General features: G+C 38.9%; 1 protein-coding gene across 1 annotated transcript; it reads left to right on the top strand.

The window, feature by feature from the left end:
• The first annotated feature begins 1890 nt into the window (after nt 1–1890).
• On the top strand, nt 1891–22425 carry plekho2 (pleckstrin homology domain containing, family O member 2). The gene is made up of 7 exons (XM_083893964.1): nt 1891–1956; nt 14400–14549; nt 14690–14812; nt 19186–19290; nt 19383–19481; nt 20291–20563; nt 20649–22425. Exons 1-7 carry the CDS (start codon nt 1948–1950, stop codon nt 21732–21734), a joined length of 1845 nt encoding a protein of 614 aa, XP_083750090.1. The 5' UTR covers nt 1891–1947; the 3' UTR covers nt 21735–22425.
• Nucleotides 22426–22633: the final 208 nt, after the last annotated feature.

Below are 22633 nucleotides of genomic sequence, written 5' to 3'. Positions count from 1 at the left end.
TACTCTGTCAGCAACATCACATGACACTTCTGTGTTGAAACTGTCAAAATGACTCTAGTTTAGAGCATGAAAAAAGTATAATTGTTCTGATTTCATCTCTAATTCACATAGAACTTCTTCTTCATGTTTAAATCTGCCAACATCAGGGAGAGATGAAGGAGTAAAGACCTCTGTCCTCTTGATAAGTTTATCATGAAATTCAGTGCAGTACGTTTGAATACTAGGACTTGTTATCATAGTTGCATTTAATTTTTAGTTATAGTGAGAAAGACCAATGATGTTTGAAAACGACAAACATTTGTAAAGTCTAAAGATGTGACCTATAAACAGACATGCAGCTTGTGAACTGGCAAGGCGGGCAATTGCATGGGGCCCTGAGCCGATAGGGGGCGCCCTAACACTCGGAGCCTGAGTGCTGTTTTTACTGAAATGATTCAAAAATGTGCAGTGACCTGATGATGTATCCCCGTCCCCCTTAAACAACAACAGGCGATTTGCAGTGACATCTCAGTAGGAAACCTCCCTCAAGGGGCCCCACAACAATCCCAGGATCCCACCTCACGTTAAACCTGTGTGAAGTTATCGTTCTGCAAGGTGGAAATGAAGCTGAAGGAAAATGAAGAGGAGTTATCAATCAGGGAGTTAGAAGAGGAAGAAAAAAGAAAGAAAGACAGTTGTAAGTGGCTCTGCTGGTGCAGATGATGATATAATCATAACATTAACAGTAAATGACTGCTGTTATTGAACTGTTACTTTACTTTATTAGTAAAAGCAGTGCTTAAAAGGTGCTAATGAGGAATTGCCTGCAGTTTTAGTACCCCGAAGAAAACTATTTAATTTCTATACTTTATATTTTGTTTCTACGTTTATAATGTGAGTTATTTACAGCTTAATATATATATATATATTACTAACTTTATAAAAAATGTTTAAAGATGCATTATGTAATAAATCTTAATCAACTGGCCATAAAATCCTCCTAATATGTCACAGAGACTCAGGAATAATGTTCATATAACAAACTGAACTCACCAACAACAACAGTACAGACAAAATATTTGCATTAAAAATTATATTTTGCAGACTGCAAATCATGTTTATGTTTTGAAATCATGTTTTGGCATGTGGCGCCACCTACCGCCGTCTACCAATCATTGCAGTCAGTAGAGTCTCAGCTGCCGAGCAACCACGGGTTGCCAGTAAAGCCAAACCTAAAAGACCTCACTATTTTGAATTTGAATGTAGTAACCGTTTTTGGCCGCATTCTTACATATGGCACCTTTAATGTTATTTACAGTATTCTATTGTTCTTAACTGTTTAAACAAGGTTTTTTTTTGTTTTGTTTTTTTAAATTGACAGTATTTTATTATTCTTTACATTTATATTTTCACATACTTTATTTATTTTCCAAAAAAAAAAAATGTCCATGTTATTTTATTCATTTGGAATTAAAAAAAAACTTTCAACTTCATACATTTTTCGTCGGTGTCAGATTATTTATAACATGTGATAAACACTGGTCATAATGGCCCCCTGGTATAAAAAAATTTGCCTAGGTACCCCTACAGACTCTAGAATCGCCTCTGCCTATAAACACTGTCGCGCGGCGTCATTCAAGCTAGAACCGCCACTGCTCTACACACACACACACACACACACACACACACACACACACACACACACACACACACACACACACAGCGTTGCTCCTCCTCGACATCTCGATTGAACAGAGAAGTGAGTTTCACCGGAAACTCAACTTTTTTTTTTTTCTTCTCTGAAGCAACAGAGAAAAAAAAGGGACGACACTTGTTTTCAGTTCCTTTTTCTGCTCAGTGACGTGTTTCTGCTGCTGGAGATGTGTGAGAGACAGAGACAACAGAGACAGCGGAGACAACAGGGACAACTGAGACACGGATAACGGAGAGAAGACGTCGACTGAGACCATGGAAGATGTGAGTATTCTTCAGCTCTTCTTCTTCTTCTTCTTCTCTGCTGTGTCCTCACAAAGACAAACAAAGTAAACGCCCTGCACAGGACACTGAAGTCCACCCAAAGACAGCTCTGATGATGATGATGATGATGATGAGACGTTAATCTGGAACAGATTACACCTGCACGTTAATCTCCTTCACAGTCTTCAGAGCAGCGCGAGGGTGTGAACGCAACTTTCAAAACGGAAGTTCGAACTTTGTCAGATCAGTCGTCGCAGAAAGAGAAGTTCAGAGAGGAACATGAGACAGGAGTACTGCGTTTACATCAAATACATGTCATATATAATGAAATACATGTTTGTTTGTTTTAAAAAACAAAACAATTTCTCTGTTGATTCAGATTCTTAAATGAGAATATCCTCTAATTTATTCTAATTATGTATTATTTATTTATAATTTCATTTATTAAACTACAGACACACACACACAGAAGAGGAGCAGAAAGAAGAACAAACTTTCCTATTATATTATCAATGAAAACAAACAATGGAATATTTTCCCACATCATGTGTTGTTTGGCACAGAAAAATATGACAATCTCTGAAACATTGAGTAAACAGAAAGTGATGACTGAATATTTGATCATGAAATGAACGACCAACTGCTAAAGTCTGCTGAGTGTTCACAGAGGCCTTATTATTATTATTATCATCATTATTATTATCATTAGTATTATTTTACTACTACTGTGTGAAAACAGTAAAGTCATCCTTAGTCTGTTGTGATTATATTTAAGGACTTTGTGTTTGGAGTTTGTTATATTTAAGGCCTCTTATTTCTCCCAGTGACACAAATGAGACACTTGTTTTATCTAAAGTGACTAAAGTGAGAGCAAAGCTTTATTCTTCTCTAATTTAACTCACTCACACACACACACACACACACACACACACACACACTTATTAATATCACTGAAGGTTTTTCAGTTGTGGTTGCAGGAAGCAGGCGGTCACATTTAGTGGAAACATGGTTGCCATGGTAACAAATGTCCAAGTTCATTTGAGCCACAATAAATTACAATGTGCAGTTTTACCACTAGATGCCACTAGAACTTACACGCACGAATTGTCACAATACACAGAAGTCATGTTTGGATTGCATAAGTAACACACAAACTCTTTATACATATATATATATATATATATATATATATATATATATACATACATATATATATATGTATGTATATATATGTACACTACCGTTCAAAAGTTTGGGGTCACTAAGAAATGTCCTTATTTTTGAAGGAAATGCATTTAGTGAATAAAACATTAAATTAATCATAAATACACTCTATACATTGTTAATGTGGTAAAAGACTATTCTAGCTGCAAACGTCTGGTTAATAATGGAATATGTACATAGTGATAATAGTATGATAATTAGAAAACCCTTGAAAACCCTTGTGCAATGATGTTAGCACAGTTGAAAACAGTTTTGCTGGTTCTTTGACGAGGGGCAAAATTATTATTTTGAATAAAAATCAATATTTACAATCTTGTCAATGTCTTGACTATATTATTCTATTCATTTTGCAACTCTTTTGATGAATAAAAGTGTGACTTATAATGGAAAACACACAAAAAAAATTATAGGTGACAAATTTTGAACGGTATATATGTATTTCCTGTCTAGCAGTGAGATAAAGACGTTAGAGAGAACACACTGAGGCTGCTGCACATTTGATCAGCTCTGCTTTTGTGAAGTGAGAGCGATGGACCTCTTCCCTGGTCATACTCGGCACAGGTGCGACAATGTGAGATGCAGAGGGTGCAAAGAAACACAAACGTATGCAAAAAGCAAATGACAACGTCTTGCGCGCACAGACACAAATTAAGTACTCACAGGTGATCCACAGAAGGAAGCTCACTCTATCTGTTCTGCATCACTTGCACACTTGACAATTGGAGACACAGCTTGCATTCATGTTTGAGTATTAGTCATTTGCTCATCAATCCTCTTCTTTGGCCAAAAAGTCAAATAATGAAATCAGTGATTATTATTATGTGAAATATTCAGAACCTTTTAATTTCTGGACACCACTTGGTCCTGATTATTTTTTTTAATTACAAACAAACCCCGCACTGTGGGACCAAACTAACTTATGATGTGAAAGGTTTGACTTATTAAGAGGAAGTGACTTATGAGAAAAGGAAGTTGCATATCTACACTGTGCAGGGAATAGTACCCACACCTCTGTTGTGACACAAGACAAAAACATTAAAAAAAACATTGATTCTATAAACTCTGTAACATCAAGAGAGTCACCAGAATAAAAGCCTGATCGTCATGGAAACAAGCCTGTCACTCACCTGGTTCCACAGGTTACACCAAAAATGATTTTTGATGGCCGTGCAGATGGACTTAAATAAAGATTAAAGATTAAAGGTGCATTATGTAATAAATCTAAAGCAACTGGCCATAAAATCCTCCTAATATGTCACAGAGACTCAGGAATAATGTTCATATAACAAACTGAACTCACCAACAACAACAGTACAGACAAAATATTTTAAAAATGCATTAAAAAATATATTTTGCAGACTGTAAATCATGTTCATGTTTTGGCATGTGGCGCCACCTACCGCCGTCTACCAATCATTGCAGTCAGTAGAGTCTCAGCTGCCGAGCAACCACGGGTTGCCAGTTACGTCAGAAAACGAAACCTTAAAGACCTCGGTATTTTGAATTTGAATGTAGTAACCGTTTTTGGCCACATTCTTACATATGGCACCTTTAAACCTGGGCCAAATCAAATAAAAAAAGAAACCCTGTTGTTATGAATGAAGCACAAATATAAATATACTGTGGACGACTTTACAGGCTGCCAAATATATATTTTTAAAGAAGACAATAAATTCACCCTGTGACCTGTGACCCCGTCTTTCTTCCTATGTCAGCTGAGACTGGCACCAATGTCCCCACCATAGGATAGGATAAAGAGATAGAGTGAGTGAGTGAAATAAGTGCAATATATGAAAACATGCATCGATGTCAGTTTGAGTTTGATTATATTGAAGTATTCTGCTGCTTCTGCTGAATCTAAATTGTCTTTTAAGATTTTTACAATTCACTTTTACCAAAATTGAAGTTTGAATGAAAGTATAATGACAGTTATTTAATTCTAATGAATTCAAACCCCCGCTGTGAGAGCCGTGGTTTGTTGACTACAGAAGTGGAAGTGAAGCTAATTCTTCTTCTGCTTCTACTTGTGGAGAAGTAGACGAGGAGAAGGGAAGACAGAGGAGTGAGCAGGAGAGAGAGGGACAGACAAACACATGCCCCAGATTAATATTCATTGATAGCGAGTGAGCAGAGAGAAGAAGAAGAGAAGAATTCACACAATCTTAAAAATGCTTTTATTCAGTGTCTAATGGTAAAAGAAGACCATCAGAGTGACAGAAAGTGACAGAATGATACAGGTTTACTGTACAATGCAGTTAGTATTATTAATGTAAACAGGCTATAACACAGAATGACTTCTGCTGTGGAAGACATGACTGGAAACATTTTCTCATGTCATGAAATATTGTGAAATGTATTGATTTGAAAATAAGTGAATCACTGCCATGAGTGAGTAAGTGTTCTCTCTCAGCTATTATATATTTATTTATCTCAGCCTAAAACATCAGTTGTGTTAAAGACAAAGCTCAGATTATAACCTAATCCTTGGAAGCAGAACATTAAATTAGCAAAATAGAGCGACAAAATAAGAGCGGGTGATCTAATACTGATATATACTTTAGGGTTCATATGAACTGTAGTTCATTTTCATTTTTTATAGGTTTTATTGTCATTCATAATCAAATGTTTTCAGTTTGTTTTTGTTTACAGTGTGGAACATAAATATAACATAGTTATTTATTCATCATCATCATTATTATTATTATTGCCATTATTTTTAACATTATTATTTATGGTATGTTCATGTGTGTCTCTAGTTTGAATTTTACCTGACACACTAACATTTTGGATGTCTATTTTCTTATTATGATGATTTTTTATTTATTTATGTTTTTTTTTTTTTTAATCTTGCACCTGGCAAATACTAAATACATATTATTATATTTACATATTATTCATATTATTACCTGTTGCATCTTCGCACAAAAGAGTTAAGCGTCCACACAATTTTTTTAGACCGTTTTTAGAAGCAAAGTACAGGGGAAAAACAACCCGAAAAACCAGCGTAACTTCTAACTTCTACTTCTGCTCGCTTAACCCCCGGATCTCTATTGATGTGACAGTCTCCATACGCCCTCTGTTGGCGTAGCCCGGTATTACCACCCACAATGCCCCACTGATAACAACCGGCATAAACAACCAATTAGCTACGATACCACATTACCCAAAACGAATAAAAACTAAACTACAACTAAGCATTTACGAAAATAAAAACGAGCAAACCTGTGGTTGCTCGTTCCAGGAAGTGTTCCATGAAGACTTCCTTTCAAAGTAACACTCCAGAGCACAGGAATGCACAATGGCTGTTCATGAAAAGCGTTGCTTTCATTTGGATTCACGAGCACTGCGCAGCGCCACCATGGCATCACTTTCAGTTGTCGCCGATGTTCACTCTGGACTTGGATCACTCTGCATCAGACCTTTTCTTGGGAGTAGATTTCTGAAAACATTTTCTTTGGTTTGCGACCGACACCATAACGTGCTCGACTGTCTCGGGTCTCTTTGAATCTTTAGCAAGCTAGCATTAGCTCTGGCATTGTCTTTTCCATAGGGTCTGAGCATGCGTGATTAGTGCACAGGGAGGACAGAGGTCACATGACAGTTTGATTGATGCCTAACGATCTGATCAATATGATTGGATGGAGTTGCTGCCCTTCCACAGGTGACTGCTGGTTCTTGGTGCAGGGGGCCAACAGGGGCTCACACTCAGGGGCCCACAGCTCAGACTTGTCATCATTGATAGTGAAGAGTTTATTTTGAAACAGGAACAGCATGTCACTGTGTACAGTTTGTGCTATGACAAAACCCAAAAACCTGTCTCATCCTCAGGTTAGCATAAAATATAATTTGTTTGTGTTTGTGTGTTTGTTTGTTTTAACAGTAATTATCATAGAATCATTACTTAAACTGCAGGACTGGTTATCCACTGTTTTGAACGTTTTCAACCTGGAGTGCATGGTGTGACGTGTCTCAGCGTCTCAGTGATGAAACAGACAACCTCATTATGTGTCAGGCACTAAACAATAAACCTCCTCTCATAATCGCACCATTATACAGGATGAACGTATGTGAGTGTGAGTGCATCCTCTGTCTGAGGCAGCACTCACAATTTCTGGGAAAATTCCTCTATGAAAGAAAAAGTCTTCTCAATACTGACTGTGTGTGTGTGTGTGTGTGTGTGTGTGTGTGTGTGTGTGTGTGTGTGTGTGTGTGTGTGTGTGTGTGTGTCCTTGAAGGGACATAAATTCCTCAAAATGCTCTTTCAAAAGTCTCTTTGTGAGACACATTTTTGCACTTACTGTACAAGGCTGTAATTTAGGACTACGTAACGATAGTGAAGTGTATATCTTCATAGTTATCTGTCTTTATCAACCTTAATATTTGAGTATTAAGACTGCTTTTTTTCTAATTGATAGTAAGACAGATTTAAAAAAAAGTTGATTTACCATTATCAATACTTCATTGAAGCCATTTCTCAGCTGTGTTTAACCAGCGTGCAGTTCCCCTTCTCTGCTCTTTCACTGCTCATTTGTCCTGATTACAAGCATGCTCACTGTCAATGACCAATACACAACAGAACTTGACCCAGAACTGATAGTTATTATAAAATAGCTGTTGGTAGTATCTGTGACAAACTGTAAATGAAATAAAGTAAGTTTCCTTAAGACACAGCTGCTGTTTTATGAAAAACATATGAAACAATGAAATCAATCAATTAGTAGATTAGGAGAGCAGCATGGCTGCCATCATGTGGCCCAGTTTCTCTTCTTCTTCTTCAGTAGCAGCAGCACTTCTGTGAAAGTGATCTGTGGTGTGATGTGAAGTGTGGTCACGATTTTGCCACAGTTTAAAGATTAAGAGAGTAGTAAGTCCTCGTTGTGCAGCATTAGAGTGTTAGGAGGTTCTCAGTGTGAATCATTAGAGTGTGAGAAGGTTCTCAATGTGCCTCATTAGAGTGTGAGAAGATTCTCAGTGTGAATCATTAGAGTGTGAGAAGGTTCTCAGTGTGAATCATTAGAATGTGAGAAGGTTCTCAGTGTGCCTCATTAGAGTGTGAGAAGGTTCTTAGTGTGAATCATTAGAGTGTGAGAAGGTTCTCAATGTGCCTCATTAGAGTGTGAGAAGGTTCTCAGTGTGAATCATTAGAATGTGAGAAGGTTCTCAGTGTGAATCATTAGAATGTGAGAAGGTTCTCAGTGTGCCTCATTAGAGTGTGAGAAGGTTCTTAGTGTGAATCATTAGAGTGTGAGAAGGTTCTCAATGTGCCTCATTAGAGTGTGAGAAGGTTCTCAGTGTGAATCATTAGAATGTGAGAAGGTTCTCAGTGTGAATCATTAGAATGTGAGAAGGTTCTCGGTGTGAATCATTAGAATGTGAGAAGGTTCTCAGTGTGAATCATTAGAGTGTGAGAAGGTTCTCGGTGTGAATCATTAGAATGTGAGAAGATTCTCAGTGTGAATCATTAGAGTGTGAGAAGGTTCTCAGTGTGAATCATTAGTGTGAGAAGGTTCTCAATGTGCCTCATTAGAGTGTGAGAAGGTTCTCAGTGTGAATCATTAGAATGTGAGAAGGTTCTCAGTGTGAATCATTAGAGTGTGAGAAGGTTCTCGGTGTGAATCATTAGAATGTGAGAAGATTCTCAGTGTGAATCATTAGAGTGTGAGAAGGTTCTCAGTGTGAATCATTAGAGTGTGAGAAGGTTCTCAATGTGCCTCATTAGAGTGTGAGAAGGTTCTCAGTGTGAATCATTAGAATGTGAGAAGGTTCTCAGTGTGAATCATTAGAATGTGAGAAGGTTCTCAGTGTGAATCATTAGAATGTGAGAAGGTTCTCAGTGTGAATCATTAGAGTGTGAGAAGGTTCTCGGTGTGAATCATTAGAATGTGAGAAGGTTCTAAGTGTGAATCATTAGAATGTGAGAAGGTTCTCAGTGGGAATCATTAGTGTGAGAAGGTTCTCAGTGTGAATCATTAGAATGTGAGAAGGTTCTCAGTGTGCATCATTAGAATGTGAGAAGGTTCTCAGTGTGCATCATTAGAGTGTGAGAAGGTTCTCAGTGTGCATCATTAGAGTGTGAGAAGGTTCTCAGTGTGAATCATTAGAATGTGAGAAGGTTCTCAGTGTGAATCATTAGAATGTGAGAAGGTTCTCAGTGTGAATCATTAGAATGTGAGAAGGTTCTCAGTGTGAATCATTAGAGTGTGAGAAGGTTCTCAGTGTGAATCATTAGAATGTGAGAAGGTTCTAAGTGTGAATCATTAGAATGTGAGAAGGTTCTCAGTGTGAATCATTAGTGTGAGAAGGTTCTCAGTGTGAATCATTAGAATGTGAGAAGGTTCTCAGTGTGCATCATTAGAATGTGAGAAGGTTCTCAGTGTGCATCATTAGAGTGTGAGAAGGTTCTCAGTGTGCATCATTAGAGTGTGAGAAGGTTCTCAGTGTGAATCATTAGAATGTGAGAAGGTTCTCAGTGTGAATCATTAGAATGTGAGAAGGTTCTCAGTGTGCCTCATTAGAATGTGAGAAGGTTTTTCAGTGTGAATCATTAGAGTGTGAGAAGGTTCTCAGTGTGAATCATTAGAATGTGAGCAGGTTCTCAGTGTGAATCATTAGAATGTGAGAAGGTTCTCAGTGTGCCTCATTAGAATGTGAGAATGTTCTCAGTGTGCCTCATTAGAGTGTGAGAAGGTTCTCAGTGTGAATCATTAGAGTGTGAGAAGGTTCTCAGTGTGCCTCATTAGAGTGTGAGAAGGTTCTCAGTGTGCCTCATTAGAGTGTGAGAAGGTTCTCAGTGTGCATCATTAGAATGTGAGAAGGTTATCAGTGTGCATCATTAGTGTGAGAAGGTTCTCAGTGTGAATCATTAGTGTGAGAAGGTTCTCAGTGTGCCTCATTAGAATGTGAGAAGGTTCTCAGTGTGAATCATTAGAATGTGAGAAGGTTCTCAGTGTGCATGATTAGAATGTGAGATGGTTCTCATTGTGCCTCATTAGAATGTGAGAAGGTTTTCAGTGTGAATCATTAGAATGTGAGAAGGTTCTCAGTGTGAATCATTAGAATGTGAGCAGGTTCTCAGTGTGAATCATTAGAATGTGAGAAGGTTCTCAGTGTGCATCATTAGAATGTGAGAAGGTTTTTCAGTGTGAATCATTAGAATGTGAGAAGGTTCTCAGTGTGAATCATTAGAATGTGAGAAGGTTCTCAGTGTGCATCATTAGAATGTGAGAAGGTTCTCAGTGTGAATCATTAGAATGTGAGAAGGTTCTCAGTGTGCATCATTAGAATGTGAGAAGGTTCTCAGTGTACATCTTCAGAGTGTGAGAAGGTTCTCAGTGTGCATCATTAGTGTGAGACGGTTCTCAGTGTGCATCATTAGATGTGAGAAGGTTCCCAGTGTGAATCATTAGAATGTGAGAAGGTTCTCAGTGTGAATCATTAGAATGTGAGAAGGTTCTCAGTGTGAATCTTTAGAATGTGAGCAGGTTCTAAGTGGGCCTTTTTAGTGTGAGAAGGTTCACAGTGTGCCTCATTAGTGTGAGAAGGTTCTCAGTGTGCCTCATTAGAATGTGAGAAGGTTTTTCAGTGTGCCTCATTAGAGTGTGAGAAGGTTCTCAGTGTACATCAGTGTGAGAAGGTTCTCAGTGTGAATCATTAGAATGTGAGAAGGTTCTCAGTGTGCATCATTAGAATGTGAGAAGGTTCTCAGTGTGAATCATTAGAATGTGAGAAGGTTCTCAGTGTGCATCATTAGAATGTGAGAAGGTTCTCAGTGTGCATCTTCAGAGTGTGAGAAGGTTCTCAGTGTGCATCATTAGTGTGAGAAGGTTCCCAGTGTGAATCATTAGAATGTGAGAAGGTTCTCAGTGTGAATCATTAGAATGTGAGAAGGTTCTCAGTGTGAATCTTTAGAATGTGAGCAGGTTCTAAGTGTGCCTTTTTAGTGTGAGAAGGTTCACAGTGTGCCTCATTAGAATGTGAGAAGGTTTTTCAGTGTGCCTCATTAGAGTGTGAGAAGGTTCTCAGTGTACATCAGAGTGTGAGAAGGTTCTCAGTGTGAATCATTAGAATGTGAGAAGGTTCTCAGTGTGCATCATTAGAATGTGAGTAGGTTCTCAGTGTGAATCATTAGAATGTGAGCAGGTTCTCAGTGTGAATCATTAGAATGTGAGAAGGTTCTCATTGTGCCTCATTAGAATGTGAGAAGGTTTTTCAGTGTGAATCATTAGAATGTGAGCAGGTTCTCATTGTGAATCATTAGAATGTGAGAAGGTTCTCAGTGTGCATCATTAGAATGTGAGAAGGTTCTCAGTGTGAATCATTAGAATGTGAGAAGGTTCTCAGTGTGCATCATTAGAATGTGAGAAGGTTCTCAGTGTGCATCTTCAGAGTGTGAGAAGGTTCTCAGTGTGCATCATTAGTGTGAGACGGTTCTCAGTGTGCATCATTAGATGTGAGAAGGTTCCCAGTGTGAATCATTAGAATGTGAGAAGGTTCTCAGTGTGAATCATTAGAATGTGACAAGGTTCTCAGTGTGAATCTTTAGAATATGAGCAGGTTCTAAGTGTGCCTTTTTAGTGTGAGAAGGTTCACAGTGTGCCTCATTAGTGTGAGAAGGTTCTCAGTGTGCCTCATTAGAATGTGAGAAGGTTTTTCAGTGTGCCTCATTAGAGTGTGAGAAGGTTCTCAGTGTACATCAGAGTGTGAGAAGGTTCTCAGTGTGAATCATTAGTGTGAGAAGGTTCTCAGTGTGCTTCAGTGTGTTAGGAGGTTCTCAGTGTGAATCATTAGTGTGAGAAGGTTCTCTGTGTGCCTCATTAGAATGTGAGAAGGTTCTCAGTGTGAATCATTAGAATGTGAGAAGGTTCTCAGTGTGAATCTTTAGAATGTGAGCAGGTTCTAAGTGTGCCTTTTTAGTGTGAGAAGGTTCACAGTGTGCCTCATTAGTGTGAGAAGGTTCTCAGTGTGCCTCATTAGAATGTGAGAAGGTTTTTCAGTGTGCCTCATTAGTGTGAGAAGGTTCTCAGTGTACATCAGAGTGTGAGAAGGTTCTCAGTGTGCATCATTAGTGTAAGAATGTTCTCAGTGTGCATCAGAGTGTGAGAAGGTTCTCAGTGTGAATCATTAGTGTGAGAAGGTTCTCAGTGTGCTTCAGTGTGTGAGGTTCTCAGTGTGAATCATTAGTGTGAGAAGGTTCTCTGTGTGAATCATTAGTGCATCATTAGAGTATGACAAGGTTCTCAGTGAGAAGGTCCTCACAGTACATCATTAGTGTGAGAAGGTTCTCAGTGTGCACCATTAGTGTGAGAAGGTTCTCAGTGTGCATCATGATTATATACCAACCACTGCTGGAAAGCTTATCAAAGCTTCTGGATGAGGACACATCCAAGGCACCAGATTGCTGTCATTTATACAACTGCTAGGGGGCGCTGGTTTTGAAAATGTAAATATAGATCGTAATTCCTGCATATGACCTACATGTACGTTTCACTGGAGGTCTCTCAAAATTACATTTTCATGTCAAGATTATCATTGGCAAAATAATTCATAGTTCATATTTTAAAAACAGTTGAAATAATGTACAAATGTTAAAAAAATAAACATGACTTCCAGTTTTTGAATGGAGATACAGTGTTATAAACTTATTATATGGTTCTAAAACACTCTACTCTTATTTGTATTAGTGTTTTTGCAGATATGATTATATTTAGTGATTCATTTGTACAGTCTTATGATCACCCTGACTGTGAGCGACAGCATTCCGTGTGAGCTGCAGTGAGGCTTGTGGTGCGTTCAGGCTGGGCAGGTCAGTGTGTGAAAATCAATGAATGCCAGATGCTCTCTGACCTAAAGCTTAATGACAAACACATGTGTGCTGAGGTGTGTCACAGCTTTTTTCTCCCTCCTCTAAAAGACATACCTCAGGCTCAGCAGTTTCTAATTTTGTAATTGCTTTTAAAAAATGTTTTATCTGTACAACAGCAACGTGTGGGCAGAGATGGGTTAAAGGTTGGATTAGGTCTGTGCTGCAGAACAGACTTCCTGTGTAAAACATGATCTCACAGCGATGAGCTTTTGTCATCAGCTGAGCTCTGAGTAATGGAATCCTCCCACTGCTACTCTCTTCAAGCTTGTAGTCAGCACTGCACTGAATCCAAGCCTTTCAGACCTTCTTCCACCCGTGTCACTAATGTTAAGCCACGTCAGAGACATGCTGAGGCCAAGACTTTGTCTCAGTCTACCCAGAGTAAGGGTCCTCATTGTCTCTGGCATGTCTTTCCTCCACTTGGCCTTCGTTCCTGTGCAGCTGGACTGCTGTTTACCATATGGTGACACACTTCCAATTACAGTAAAAGTGAAAGAACAGTCAGACGACCTCCACCTCAACCCAAGACAAGAGGAAAATATACTTTTCCTGGGGAATTTTCTCCAACACAAACAAAGGCCACTTCATACACTTTGCAGTCATCTTTACAAATGTAGACTGTTACAAAGACAGACCGATTGGTGATGGCCAGAATAGATGGATGGAAGAACATATTTGTTCGACAGCATGTGGATCAGTCTTTGAAATTCTTCTCTTTCCTCAGATGTTCAATCAGCAGATTTATGACATTTTGTCATCAAAGCCTTCTTTGTGGTCTCTGTCCATAGAACTTAGAGACTTCTCGTAATGTCAGTCAGACTGCGATCAGTCACCAGCACCAGTTTATCCAGATGGTTTTGTGTGTCTGACTGAAGTCTCTCTTTGTATCTTATGACATATTCAGGCTGTGGTGTTCATAAGTTAAAGGGTTCTGCCTTACTATGTACAGTGCCTTGAGATAATGTATGTTGTGATTAAAAAAAACTTATTTTATTGAATAACATACACAACTTATATCACCATATATAGCTGCACTTCAAAAAACCTGAACCGTCCCTTTAAGTTATTGTTGTGATTATAAGATTTTAGTGAACTTTCATTGTAATAGAAAGCTACATCGAGATTAAAATCAAAAAGTCGTCTATCAATCCTGACCTTCAAAATGTTAACATTTAATCTAAGACTTTGGAATTATTTGAGCCCATCAATGATGAATTTGGTTTAAAGTCGACAAAAACATACATAATCTGCCTTTGTATGTATAATATACTGTTATATTAGAATATTATAGAGTATTCTTTGCTGGAACACAGAGTTGTGTGTTTTGATTTGTGATTCCCTCTCTATATTGTTGTAGGGTGTGAAAGAGGACCCCGCCCAGCGCAAAGAGCCAAAATTCCTGGGTAAGGCTGGCTGGGTGAAGAAGGCTCCTGGCAGAATCTTCGCCAGCTATAAAGACCGTTACGTCCATGTGGAAAAGACAGACATTGTGGTGTATGAAAAGGAGGTATGCTACCAGTTATGTTTCCTCTTACTGCAGTATATATAACGAAAGTGTTGTCATGTATTGTTTTCCAGTGCACATCACTGTGCCCTACATACAGATGCTTACATCATGTCTCCACACTGTGTGTGTGTGTGTTGCAGGACCTGCAGAACTGCTTAGAGAGAGTGGATCTAGAAAACTATGACAGATGTCATGAATTAAAGAGCCCATTGAAGAAGAGACACAGACTGCTACTGATTCGATCAGCGAAGTCTGGAAATAAGGTGAGCTGACAGGTGTGTTGGATTACCACAGAACCATTTTCATTAAATTAACAGAAACTTTCCATGGGAATTAATGACAATTAACTACAACTAGATTCATTTGAAATGTTGGATCATTTAAATAAACGGTCATATTTTGTTTTGTCATACATGCAAAATGATACAATTTAATAACATGACACAGATTTTCTATTTCTATAGCTATCTATCTAACTATTACATAGTTAGCTAAACAAATGGAATAGTCTTTGTACAAATTCAAGTACAAGTTTGGTTACTGAAAACCATATAGTCGAGGTAGCTAGCACCATGATAAGCTAGCCTCGTAAAATGGAACTAGTCATTTTACATTTAGCATATCTGGTTTACTTGCTAGTTACCTAGTTAGATCAAATAAATACTGTACCTCATAATATCATCAAAACGTACTTGACTTTATTTAGTCCTTGGGCTAAAATGTGTGGCTTCAACGGTTCTGGTTTTCGAGAAATCATCTGTGATGTCATCAAATCTGATTGTTTTAGCCAATATTATGCTACATTATTTTATGTACCAATTATATTTAAGTTTGCAACCTTAAATCTTGAAAGTTTCCAGTTTATTCGCAAAAATTCTCATACATTCCCATTTATCCCAATGGAAAGTTTCCAATTTTGGAAATTCCTGGAAATTCTTGGAAATTCCCAACTCTTAAAATGCACAATATTAGCTTCAGTAGCTGATGTCACACAACCACATCCTGTCAGGGGGCATTATCTCCCCTGACAGGATACTACACTGTTTAAACATACTAAAGAAAACGTCACACAACTCGTCTCTTCACCACCTGCTTTCATCATAAAACTGATGATTGTAGATAACTATTGTGCCCCCGGGATGCTAAAACAGTGGAAGAAAGGCTAACATGCTAATAGGAGAACATTTGATTTGATTTATTGGGGGTGAATCACTGCTATGAACTCCATGAACGCTCACAGTGAAACTAACAAGCAACATATTTCATGGTTAACTCTCAGTAAATAATGGACTCAATCTTACTGACACATTAACACACGTTAACACACGTTAACACAGAAATTATTATATTACAGTGCCTGTTGCTAATGCTAACATTATGCTATCTTTAGCTGGTGGACTCGACTTAGCTGGTCGTGTTTACTGAATGTATATATACATGCAGTATATATATGTATATATTTATACACACACACATATATATATATACATATATATATGTATATATATATATATACAATGCTCGTGAGACCAACAATTTGCTGAATACCAAAAACTTCTCCTCACTTATCTCATAACAGTCAGATGTGGTCAACAGCGCCCCCACTATGTTAGACCTCCCACCAGACTAAGACATGTAATTGAATAACATTGTGAACCAGCAAAAAACAACAGCACAGACTCCAGTTGTTGAGTTTGTGACAGAGCCAGATATCGTCCATTTGTTTTCCTCCACGCTATTAAAAACTTTCAGTGATTCTCTGGAAGTTGAAGATGTCAGGGTAACAACAAATTAGTGTTTATGTCCTAATAATAATATATTTATGTCGGTTATCTTTCAACTCAAAGGTTGCGGGTTCGATTCCCGGATTCGCTAGTGCTAAGGTGTCCTTGGGCAAGACACTTTACCCCACTTTGCTCCTGACGTCTGTGCTGGCAGCATGTGAGTGTGAAAGATGAGTGATAGAAAATGCGCAGTATGAAAGTGTGAGTGAATGAGTGAATAGCAAAACTGCAGTGGGTGTCCAGACTAGAAAAGTGCTATATATACATTATATATACTTACCATTACTGTGTCTGCAAACCTGTTCAATGAGCGATTAACAAGCCAAGTCTACCTCAGTCCTGAGCAGCAGAAGCTTTTTATTGGTTTTTATTTACTGACTGTGGCTCAGTTCACACACAGCTGTGTGACACGTCTTTGCTGTTTTTAGGATGATGTTCTACAGGTGTTTGGTGCACATTGACAATGTAGCAACAACAGATACAGATTGAACAGGACTATGTGTGTGATGTTCAACAGAAGTGCTATTAACTGTAAAAGGAGCAGTCTTTGGAGACTTTATTGTTAACCTACTATCAAATGTTTGGATATTCTTTACTACGATTATTGTTTTTGAGAAAGTGGAAGTTGAGAAAATAGGAACTGGTTGCTTCGTGACTGGATAAAACAGTTTAACACAGTTCCTGAATCTGTTGGTAGTTTGTTCCCCTGTTGGCGTCGCTCAGGGTGTAAAGAGCTACTTGGCTGCCTCTTGGTTTCTCTTGGGTAACTGTGTTCAGGCCTGGCTCTGCAGCACTGAAAGATGCCAAAAAAGATAGAAAGACCTTGTGCACCAGCTGCTTGTCACAGTTAAGATCCTCACACGCAGTGTGTGAACATGTATTTAAGAGCTGTTTTGGGGAAGTTCTTGAAATAAAATGTTATAATACATGAAGACAATCAAAAACAAAACAATCGAAGTCCTGTAATGTCAAAATCATAGGTTTGTTTCTTGTTTTCTTAATTGATATTTTAGTAAAACAGTTTGTAAGCATTCAGTTTGGATTTAGCATTTATATTTTAGTTTGATAATACCTTTATTGTTTGGTGTTTCTTGGTTTACGTTGAAGTTTTATTTGAGACTGTTGATTGTGTGTGTGTTCATGTCTTCTTTTGTCAGTTGACATGTAGCATGTTTCTAACATCTTTTCTCTCTCAGTCTCATGTGAGTGAGGTCTACAAACAAATAGCAACTGGCTGTGTGTTATTTGTTTCATTTCCTTTAGTACATGTATACACTGTCCATAAAAACACCCTATGCTATAACCCTTTCCTTTCCGTTTCAATTGTTCGATAGTTAATTCATTTTTAATCAATGCCGGTTTGGGGTAAGAAGAACTTATCTTTAAATATGTTGGCCTAAAATCACCCATACCCTGTTTCAAAGACAACTGGAACACATCCAGAAAATTCAGGTAACATGTATGTTTTAAATTCACTCAATTTTCAGGAGAAAAAAAAACAGTTAGAGAGTCAAGTATTTAGTGTGACTGACCAACTTTTACACTTGAACAATAGCATGAGTCTGGCTCTCTTAAGCCTGGAATGATAATTAACGTTCCTAACACACAAACACACACACATTCTTGTACTTACATACACATGCATACATGCATACTGAGGACCGGGTTGCTGACAAAGTGAGGACCAGCATTTCCACTTTATAAATCAACATAATTACAAATATCTACTTCATGAATGACATCTATAAAGAACTACTGGTCGCAGTACCATAAAATGTCTGCAGGTGAAGCCCCAGAGCAAAAATCGATTATTCGATATATAAATTTTTTGTAATTTTTGGTCCAAAATTTGACAAAAAACGTTATACTTTACAATGTCGTCCAAAATTTGAAAAATCTTTGGCAAAAATGTTTTGGTCCAAAATTTGACAAAAACGTCATGCAATACTATGTCGTCCAAAATTTGAAAAAAAAATTGACGGACAATTTTTGGTCCAAAATTTGACAAAAACGTCTTACTATATACTATGTCGTCCAAAATTTGAAAAAATCTTTGACAAAAATGTTTTGGTCCAAAATTTGACAAAAACGTCATACTATACTATGTCGTCACAAATATGATTTTTTTTTTGACAAATTGAGTATAGCATGTCATAGCAACCTAAGGAAGTGATTTCAATGAAAACACAGTGAGGACCGGCAAAAATGTCCTCACTCCGTAAAAATTACCTCACTTTGTTGGTTAAAAACCCTCACTGGTCCTCAGTATGCTACAAGTACAAGAACACACACACACACACTCTACCATACTGTGCCACATCTAACAGTGGTTGTCAGTGTAGTTTTCTGATATTAACTGTCGAACCAGACAATACTTTATGATGTCAGACGTGAAAATTATAAACTGCCAACAAGAGAGGGTGTGAGGGAATGTGTTTGAGACATTAACCACAACTTCAAACAAACAGCTAATATTAGTGTGTTTCATCTTGTTCAGCGCTCATTCACCAAGTGTCGATGCGTCATTTTCCCTTGTGGTTAGTGAACTGTGTTGTTGTTGTTTCCTCTTTTCTGTGAAATACCAGAGAGGTTTCACTCTGCACGCTCACAGTGTGGACTGCTTAAAACACTATTTATAAACACTCACCAAATAAAGTCTGTATCAGCTTTGATGACACATGAGCTTTATCAGCTATGGATCATTATCTACTGTGGTGTCAGGGACGTGAACACACTGAGATACAGAAAATGGAGCCACAGCTCATTGACTTTACACTCACTTCCATAAACAGAAAACTCTTGAATGCTTTAATTTATTCAACATCTGTATCTTTGTGTCGTGTGACTGACAGGTGAGTGATGTCAAGTTCCAGACTCAGACTCCAGAGGAGAAGGAAGCTTGGATTAAAGCCCTGAATGACGGCATCAGTCGAGCGAAGAACAAAGTGTTCGATGAGGTAAACATCTGTGTGATTGTAAATGACACACACACACACACACATCCATTGTTTTTTATGCACACACCCAGATTTAAACATGTGTTTTACAGGTGAAGGTTGATGACGGCAATAACTTAGACCATGTTACTCGAACAAGGCCCAAAGCGAACCGGAACCGTCGACCACCAACCAGAATACACATGAAGGAGGTTGGTACAGTGTGTGTGTGTGTGTGTGTGTGTGTGTGTGTGTGTGTGTGTGTGTGTGTGTGTGTGTGTGTGTGTGTGTGTGTGTGTGTGTGTGTGTGTGTGCGAGAGAGAGAGAATAATGATCCATTCATCTGTGTGTGAAACAGACATGGTAGTTTCTCTGTAGTAGGTTTAGCGCAACTAAATTCCTCTGGAAAAACAAACCAGCACGCATTAGCTTAAAAACCCTCCAAAAAGCCTAAGCCTATGTTGGTCTGGAACTTCCTAACTTCCACAATTACTTTCTAGTAAATAGCAAAAAACACAGGTAGCTTCCTTTATCTCTTGGTTGGATGAGATGACTTCCCATCCGCTCTCATTGGTTAGGGTTAGACTTATGGTGGCTAAGCTGTTAGCTCCTTTGTCTTGGTGGCTAGTGTTAGCTTCCACCAAACCCCCTTCTCTATCCACAGATATGTGGTCGGTGCTAGCATCGTCATTGTTGCCTCTGGTTGCTGTTTTGTGATTGCATAGCATTTTGTTTTTCTCAATACAGATCTGGGAATAATTGTTGAGCAAAATCAGTAATTGACCCCAGAGGGTTGATTTAGCTGAACGGAAATGCAAAATAGAACACACAGGATTCAGGTGGGTGAGTGAGTGAGTGAGTGTGTGAGGGAGCTGGACAGTGAACAGAACACAGGTGATTAAATAGTGAAAACTGAAAGTGCGTCACCCTACACTATTTTTACCTGTTCTATTCTTCTCTGTAGAATTTAAGGTATATCAAAGTTTTTATTTCAAAAATATATATATTTCTGTCCCTCTAGATCGCTGTGGTATCATGTGATGGTATCCTACGTTTGGATCTTGATCTTGAGAGTGCTCTGATGCCTAATGGAACGTATTATGTTAATGTTGATGGCACTGAGAAGAAGCCAGAAGAAGACAATGGAACTGGGCCAACTGATGAAGAGGGGACAGGACCTGAGCCGGAGGTCAGTCCTCAGAAAAAGGTCATCAAACCTCCCATGCCCCCTAATGCTAAACCCAGTCCAGTGTCTGAGGGTGAACCTGAGAAGAATGGTGTCGCAGAGAAAAAGGTCTGTAACCCTTATCGTGAAATGCAGAAGTCTTTGTGTTTGTAAAAAAACAGAATAGCTTTGTAAACCATGGTTTTGCTTTCAGGTCCTGAAGCCTCCTATGCCTCCATCTAAAGAAGCCAAGTCCTGTATTTCACCTGCTGATGACACAAGCGAGGCCAAAGCTGAGAAGAGTCCTGAAGCTGGGAAAGCCCCCCACCCTCCTACCCCCCCATCCAAATATAAGAAACCCGCTCAGCCTATTGTGCAGCCACATGTAGAGGATGAGTGCAAGGAGGAGGAGGAGGAGGAGGAGGAGGAGGAGACAACAGCTACAGCTACAGAAAGAGAGTCCACTTGTCAAGATCAGGTTAGTGTAGAAAGCGCTGATGTTCCCAGCACAGGAGATCAGAATTTAGAAGAAGGGTCAGGCAAAACTGACATGCATGCAGACAACAGCCAAACTAGACAAGAGCTGCATGGGAAACACGAGTCTTTGCTTCAAACAGAAGAAGCGCCACCAGCTACAAGTGAAGTCCCGTCAGTTGTTGTCTCCTTGAATGACCCCCTCACTGACAGCCTCACCTTGGGTCCATTGCTCTGCCAGTTGCCCGGGGAGAGGAAAATGAAGGCAGAGGAAAAGTCTGTAGACAGTGGTCAGCACTCAGACAATGACAGTGAAGGCTCAGGGGCTGAAGACTCACTGGCAGCTTCTACAGCTGCACTGAGAGGAAGCCAGCCTGGTCTGGATGTGCTGGACGCCAACGAAGATAACGTTCACATATCTCTTACATTGAGGCAGACACAGGCAAAAAACCCTCGTGCTAAATCACAGCTCTTTCCTTTTCCGCATGCAAAGCCCGCTTTACCACTGAAGTCCGCCAAGGTGAAGTCAGCCTCCATTGGAGACCTGCTGTCCGACTCCTCAGTCTTTATTCAGGGGAGACCAAACATCAGAGATGAGACGTCTCCCACTGATGATGTCGTGAAACTGGAGACGGAAGTGGCTCTGGAGATGGAGAAAACAGACGAGCTTCTCAGCAGAGCGTCCAAACTTCAGGACGACAGTGACAGGAAGCCAAAGGATCTTCTGACTGAGGCCATGGAGAAGCTGAAGAAAGCCGATCATGTCCTCAGAGAGGTCAGAAAACTCAAACTGGCAAAGGACACAATCGACAGAAAGAGCTGGTGAATGTCTCAGGGAGCAGAAAAAAAATTCACTAAACCTGGAGTGTGCGATCGCTTACTTAGCTATTTTAAATAGGCTCAGCAGAAGTGCCCAAAAGAGCCATGTTGTCTTGTTATTTACATTTGATAGATCTGAAACTCTGTAGCAGGATTTTTTTTCTTCCTGGATTTTCTATGGTATGTTTGAAATGTCTGAGCACTTCATGTGTTACCCTGGTCATGATACAAAACTGTCACCAGTAAAATATCAATTGGCATGCAGTTCAGTTCAATTCAGATTTATTTGTATAGCGCCAAATCACAACATACATGATCGCCAAACAATTCACACAATGAGCAAACACTAGGGGGCAGTGGAGAAGGAAAAAACTCCCTTTTAACAGAAGAAGAAATCTCTGACAGAACCAGACTCAAAGATGTGCAGCATCTGCCTCGACCGGTTGGGGTGAAAGGAAAAATGTGGGACAGAAAGGACAAGAGGGAGGGAGTTCTATATGAACTCTTCCCCAGCTGTGAGGGCAGCGTGTAGTTAGAAGGTTAGATAGATAGATAGATAGATAGATAGATAGATAGATAGATAGATAGATAGATAGATAGATAGATAGATAGATAGATAGATAGATAGATAGATAGATAGATAGAATTACAGTTTGAGTTAGCATTAGCCCACTTGGCTAACTGATCCAATCCCTATGCAGCACATGTAACTGTTGGCTCATTATTAACTAAGTACAGTTACTTCTGTATTAACTGTTATTGCAAGTGAATGTACTTTTTGAACGTTTTACTGTATGTCACACAAGCTAATATGAGTAATAACAACATATTTACAAAGCAGCTATTATATTTCTAACAAACAGAAAGTACTATAAAGTGTAAATAGTTTTACTGGAGTTGATTCAT

Source organism: Microchirus variegatus (assembly GCF_963457635.1).
Source record: "Microchirus variegatus genome assembly, chromosome: 8".
NCBI lineage: Eukaryota > Metazoa > Chordata > Actinopteri > Pleuronectiformes > Soleidae > Microchirus > Microchirus variegatus.
Note: the sequence above shows the minus strand (reverse complement) of the source record. Positions and strands in the feature narration are given on the sequence as shown.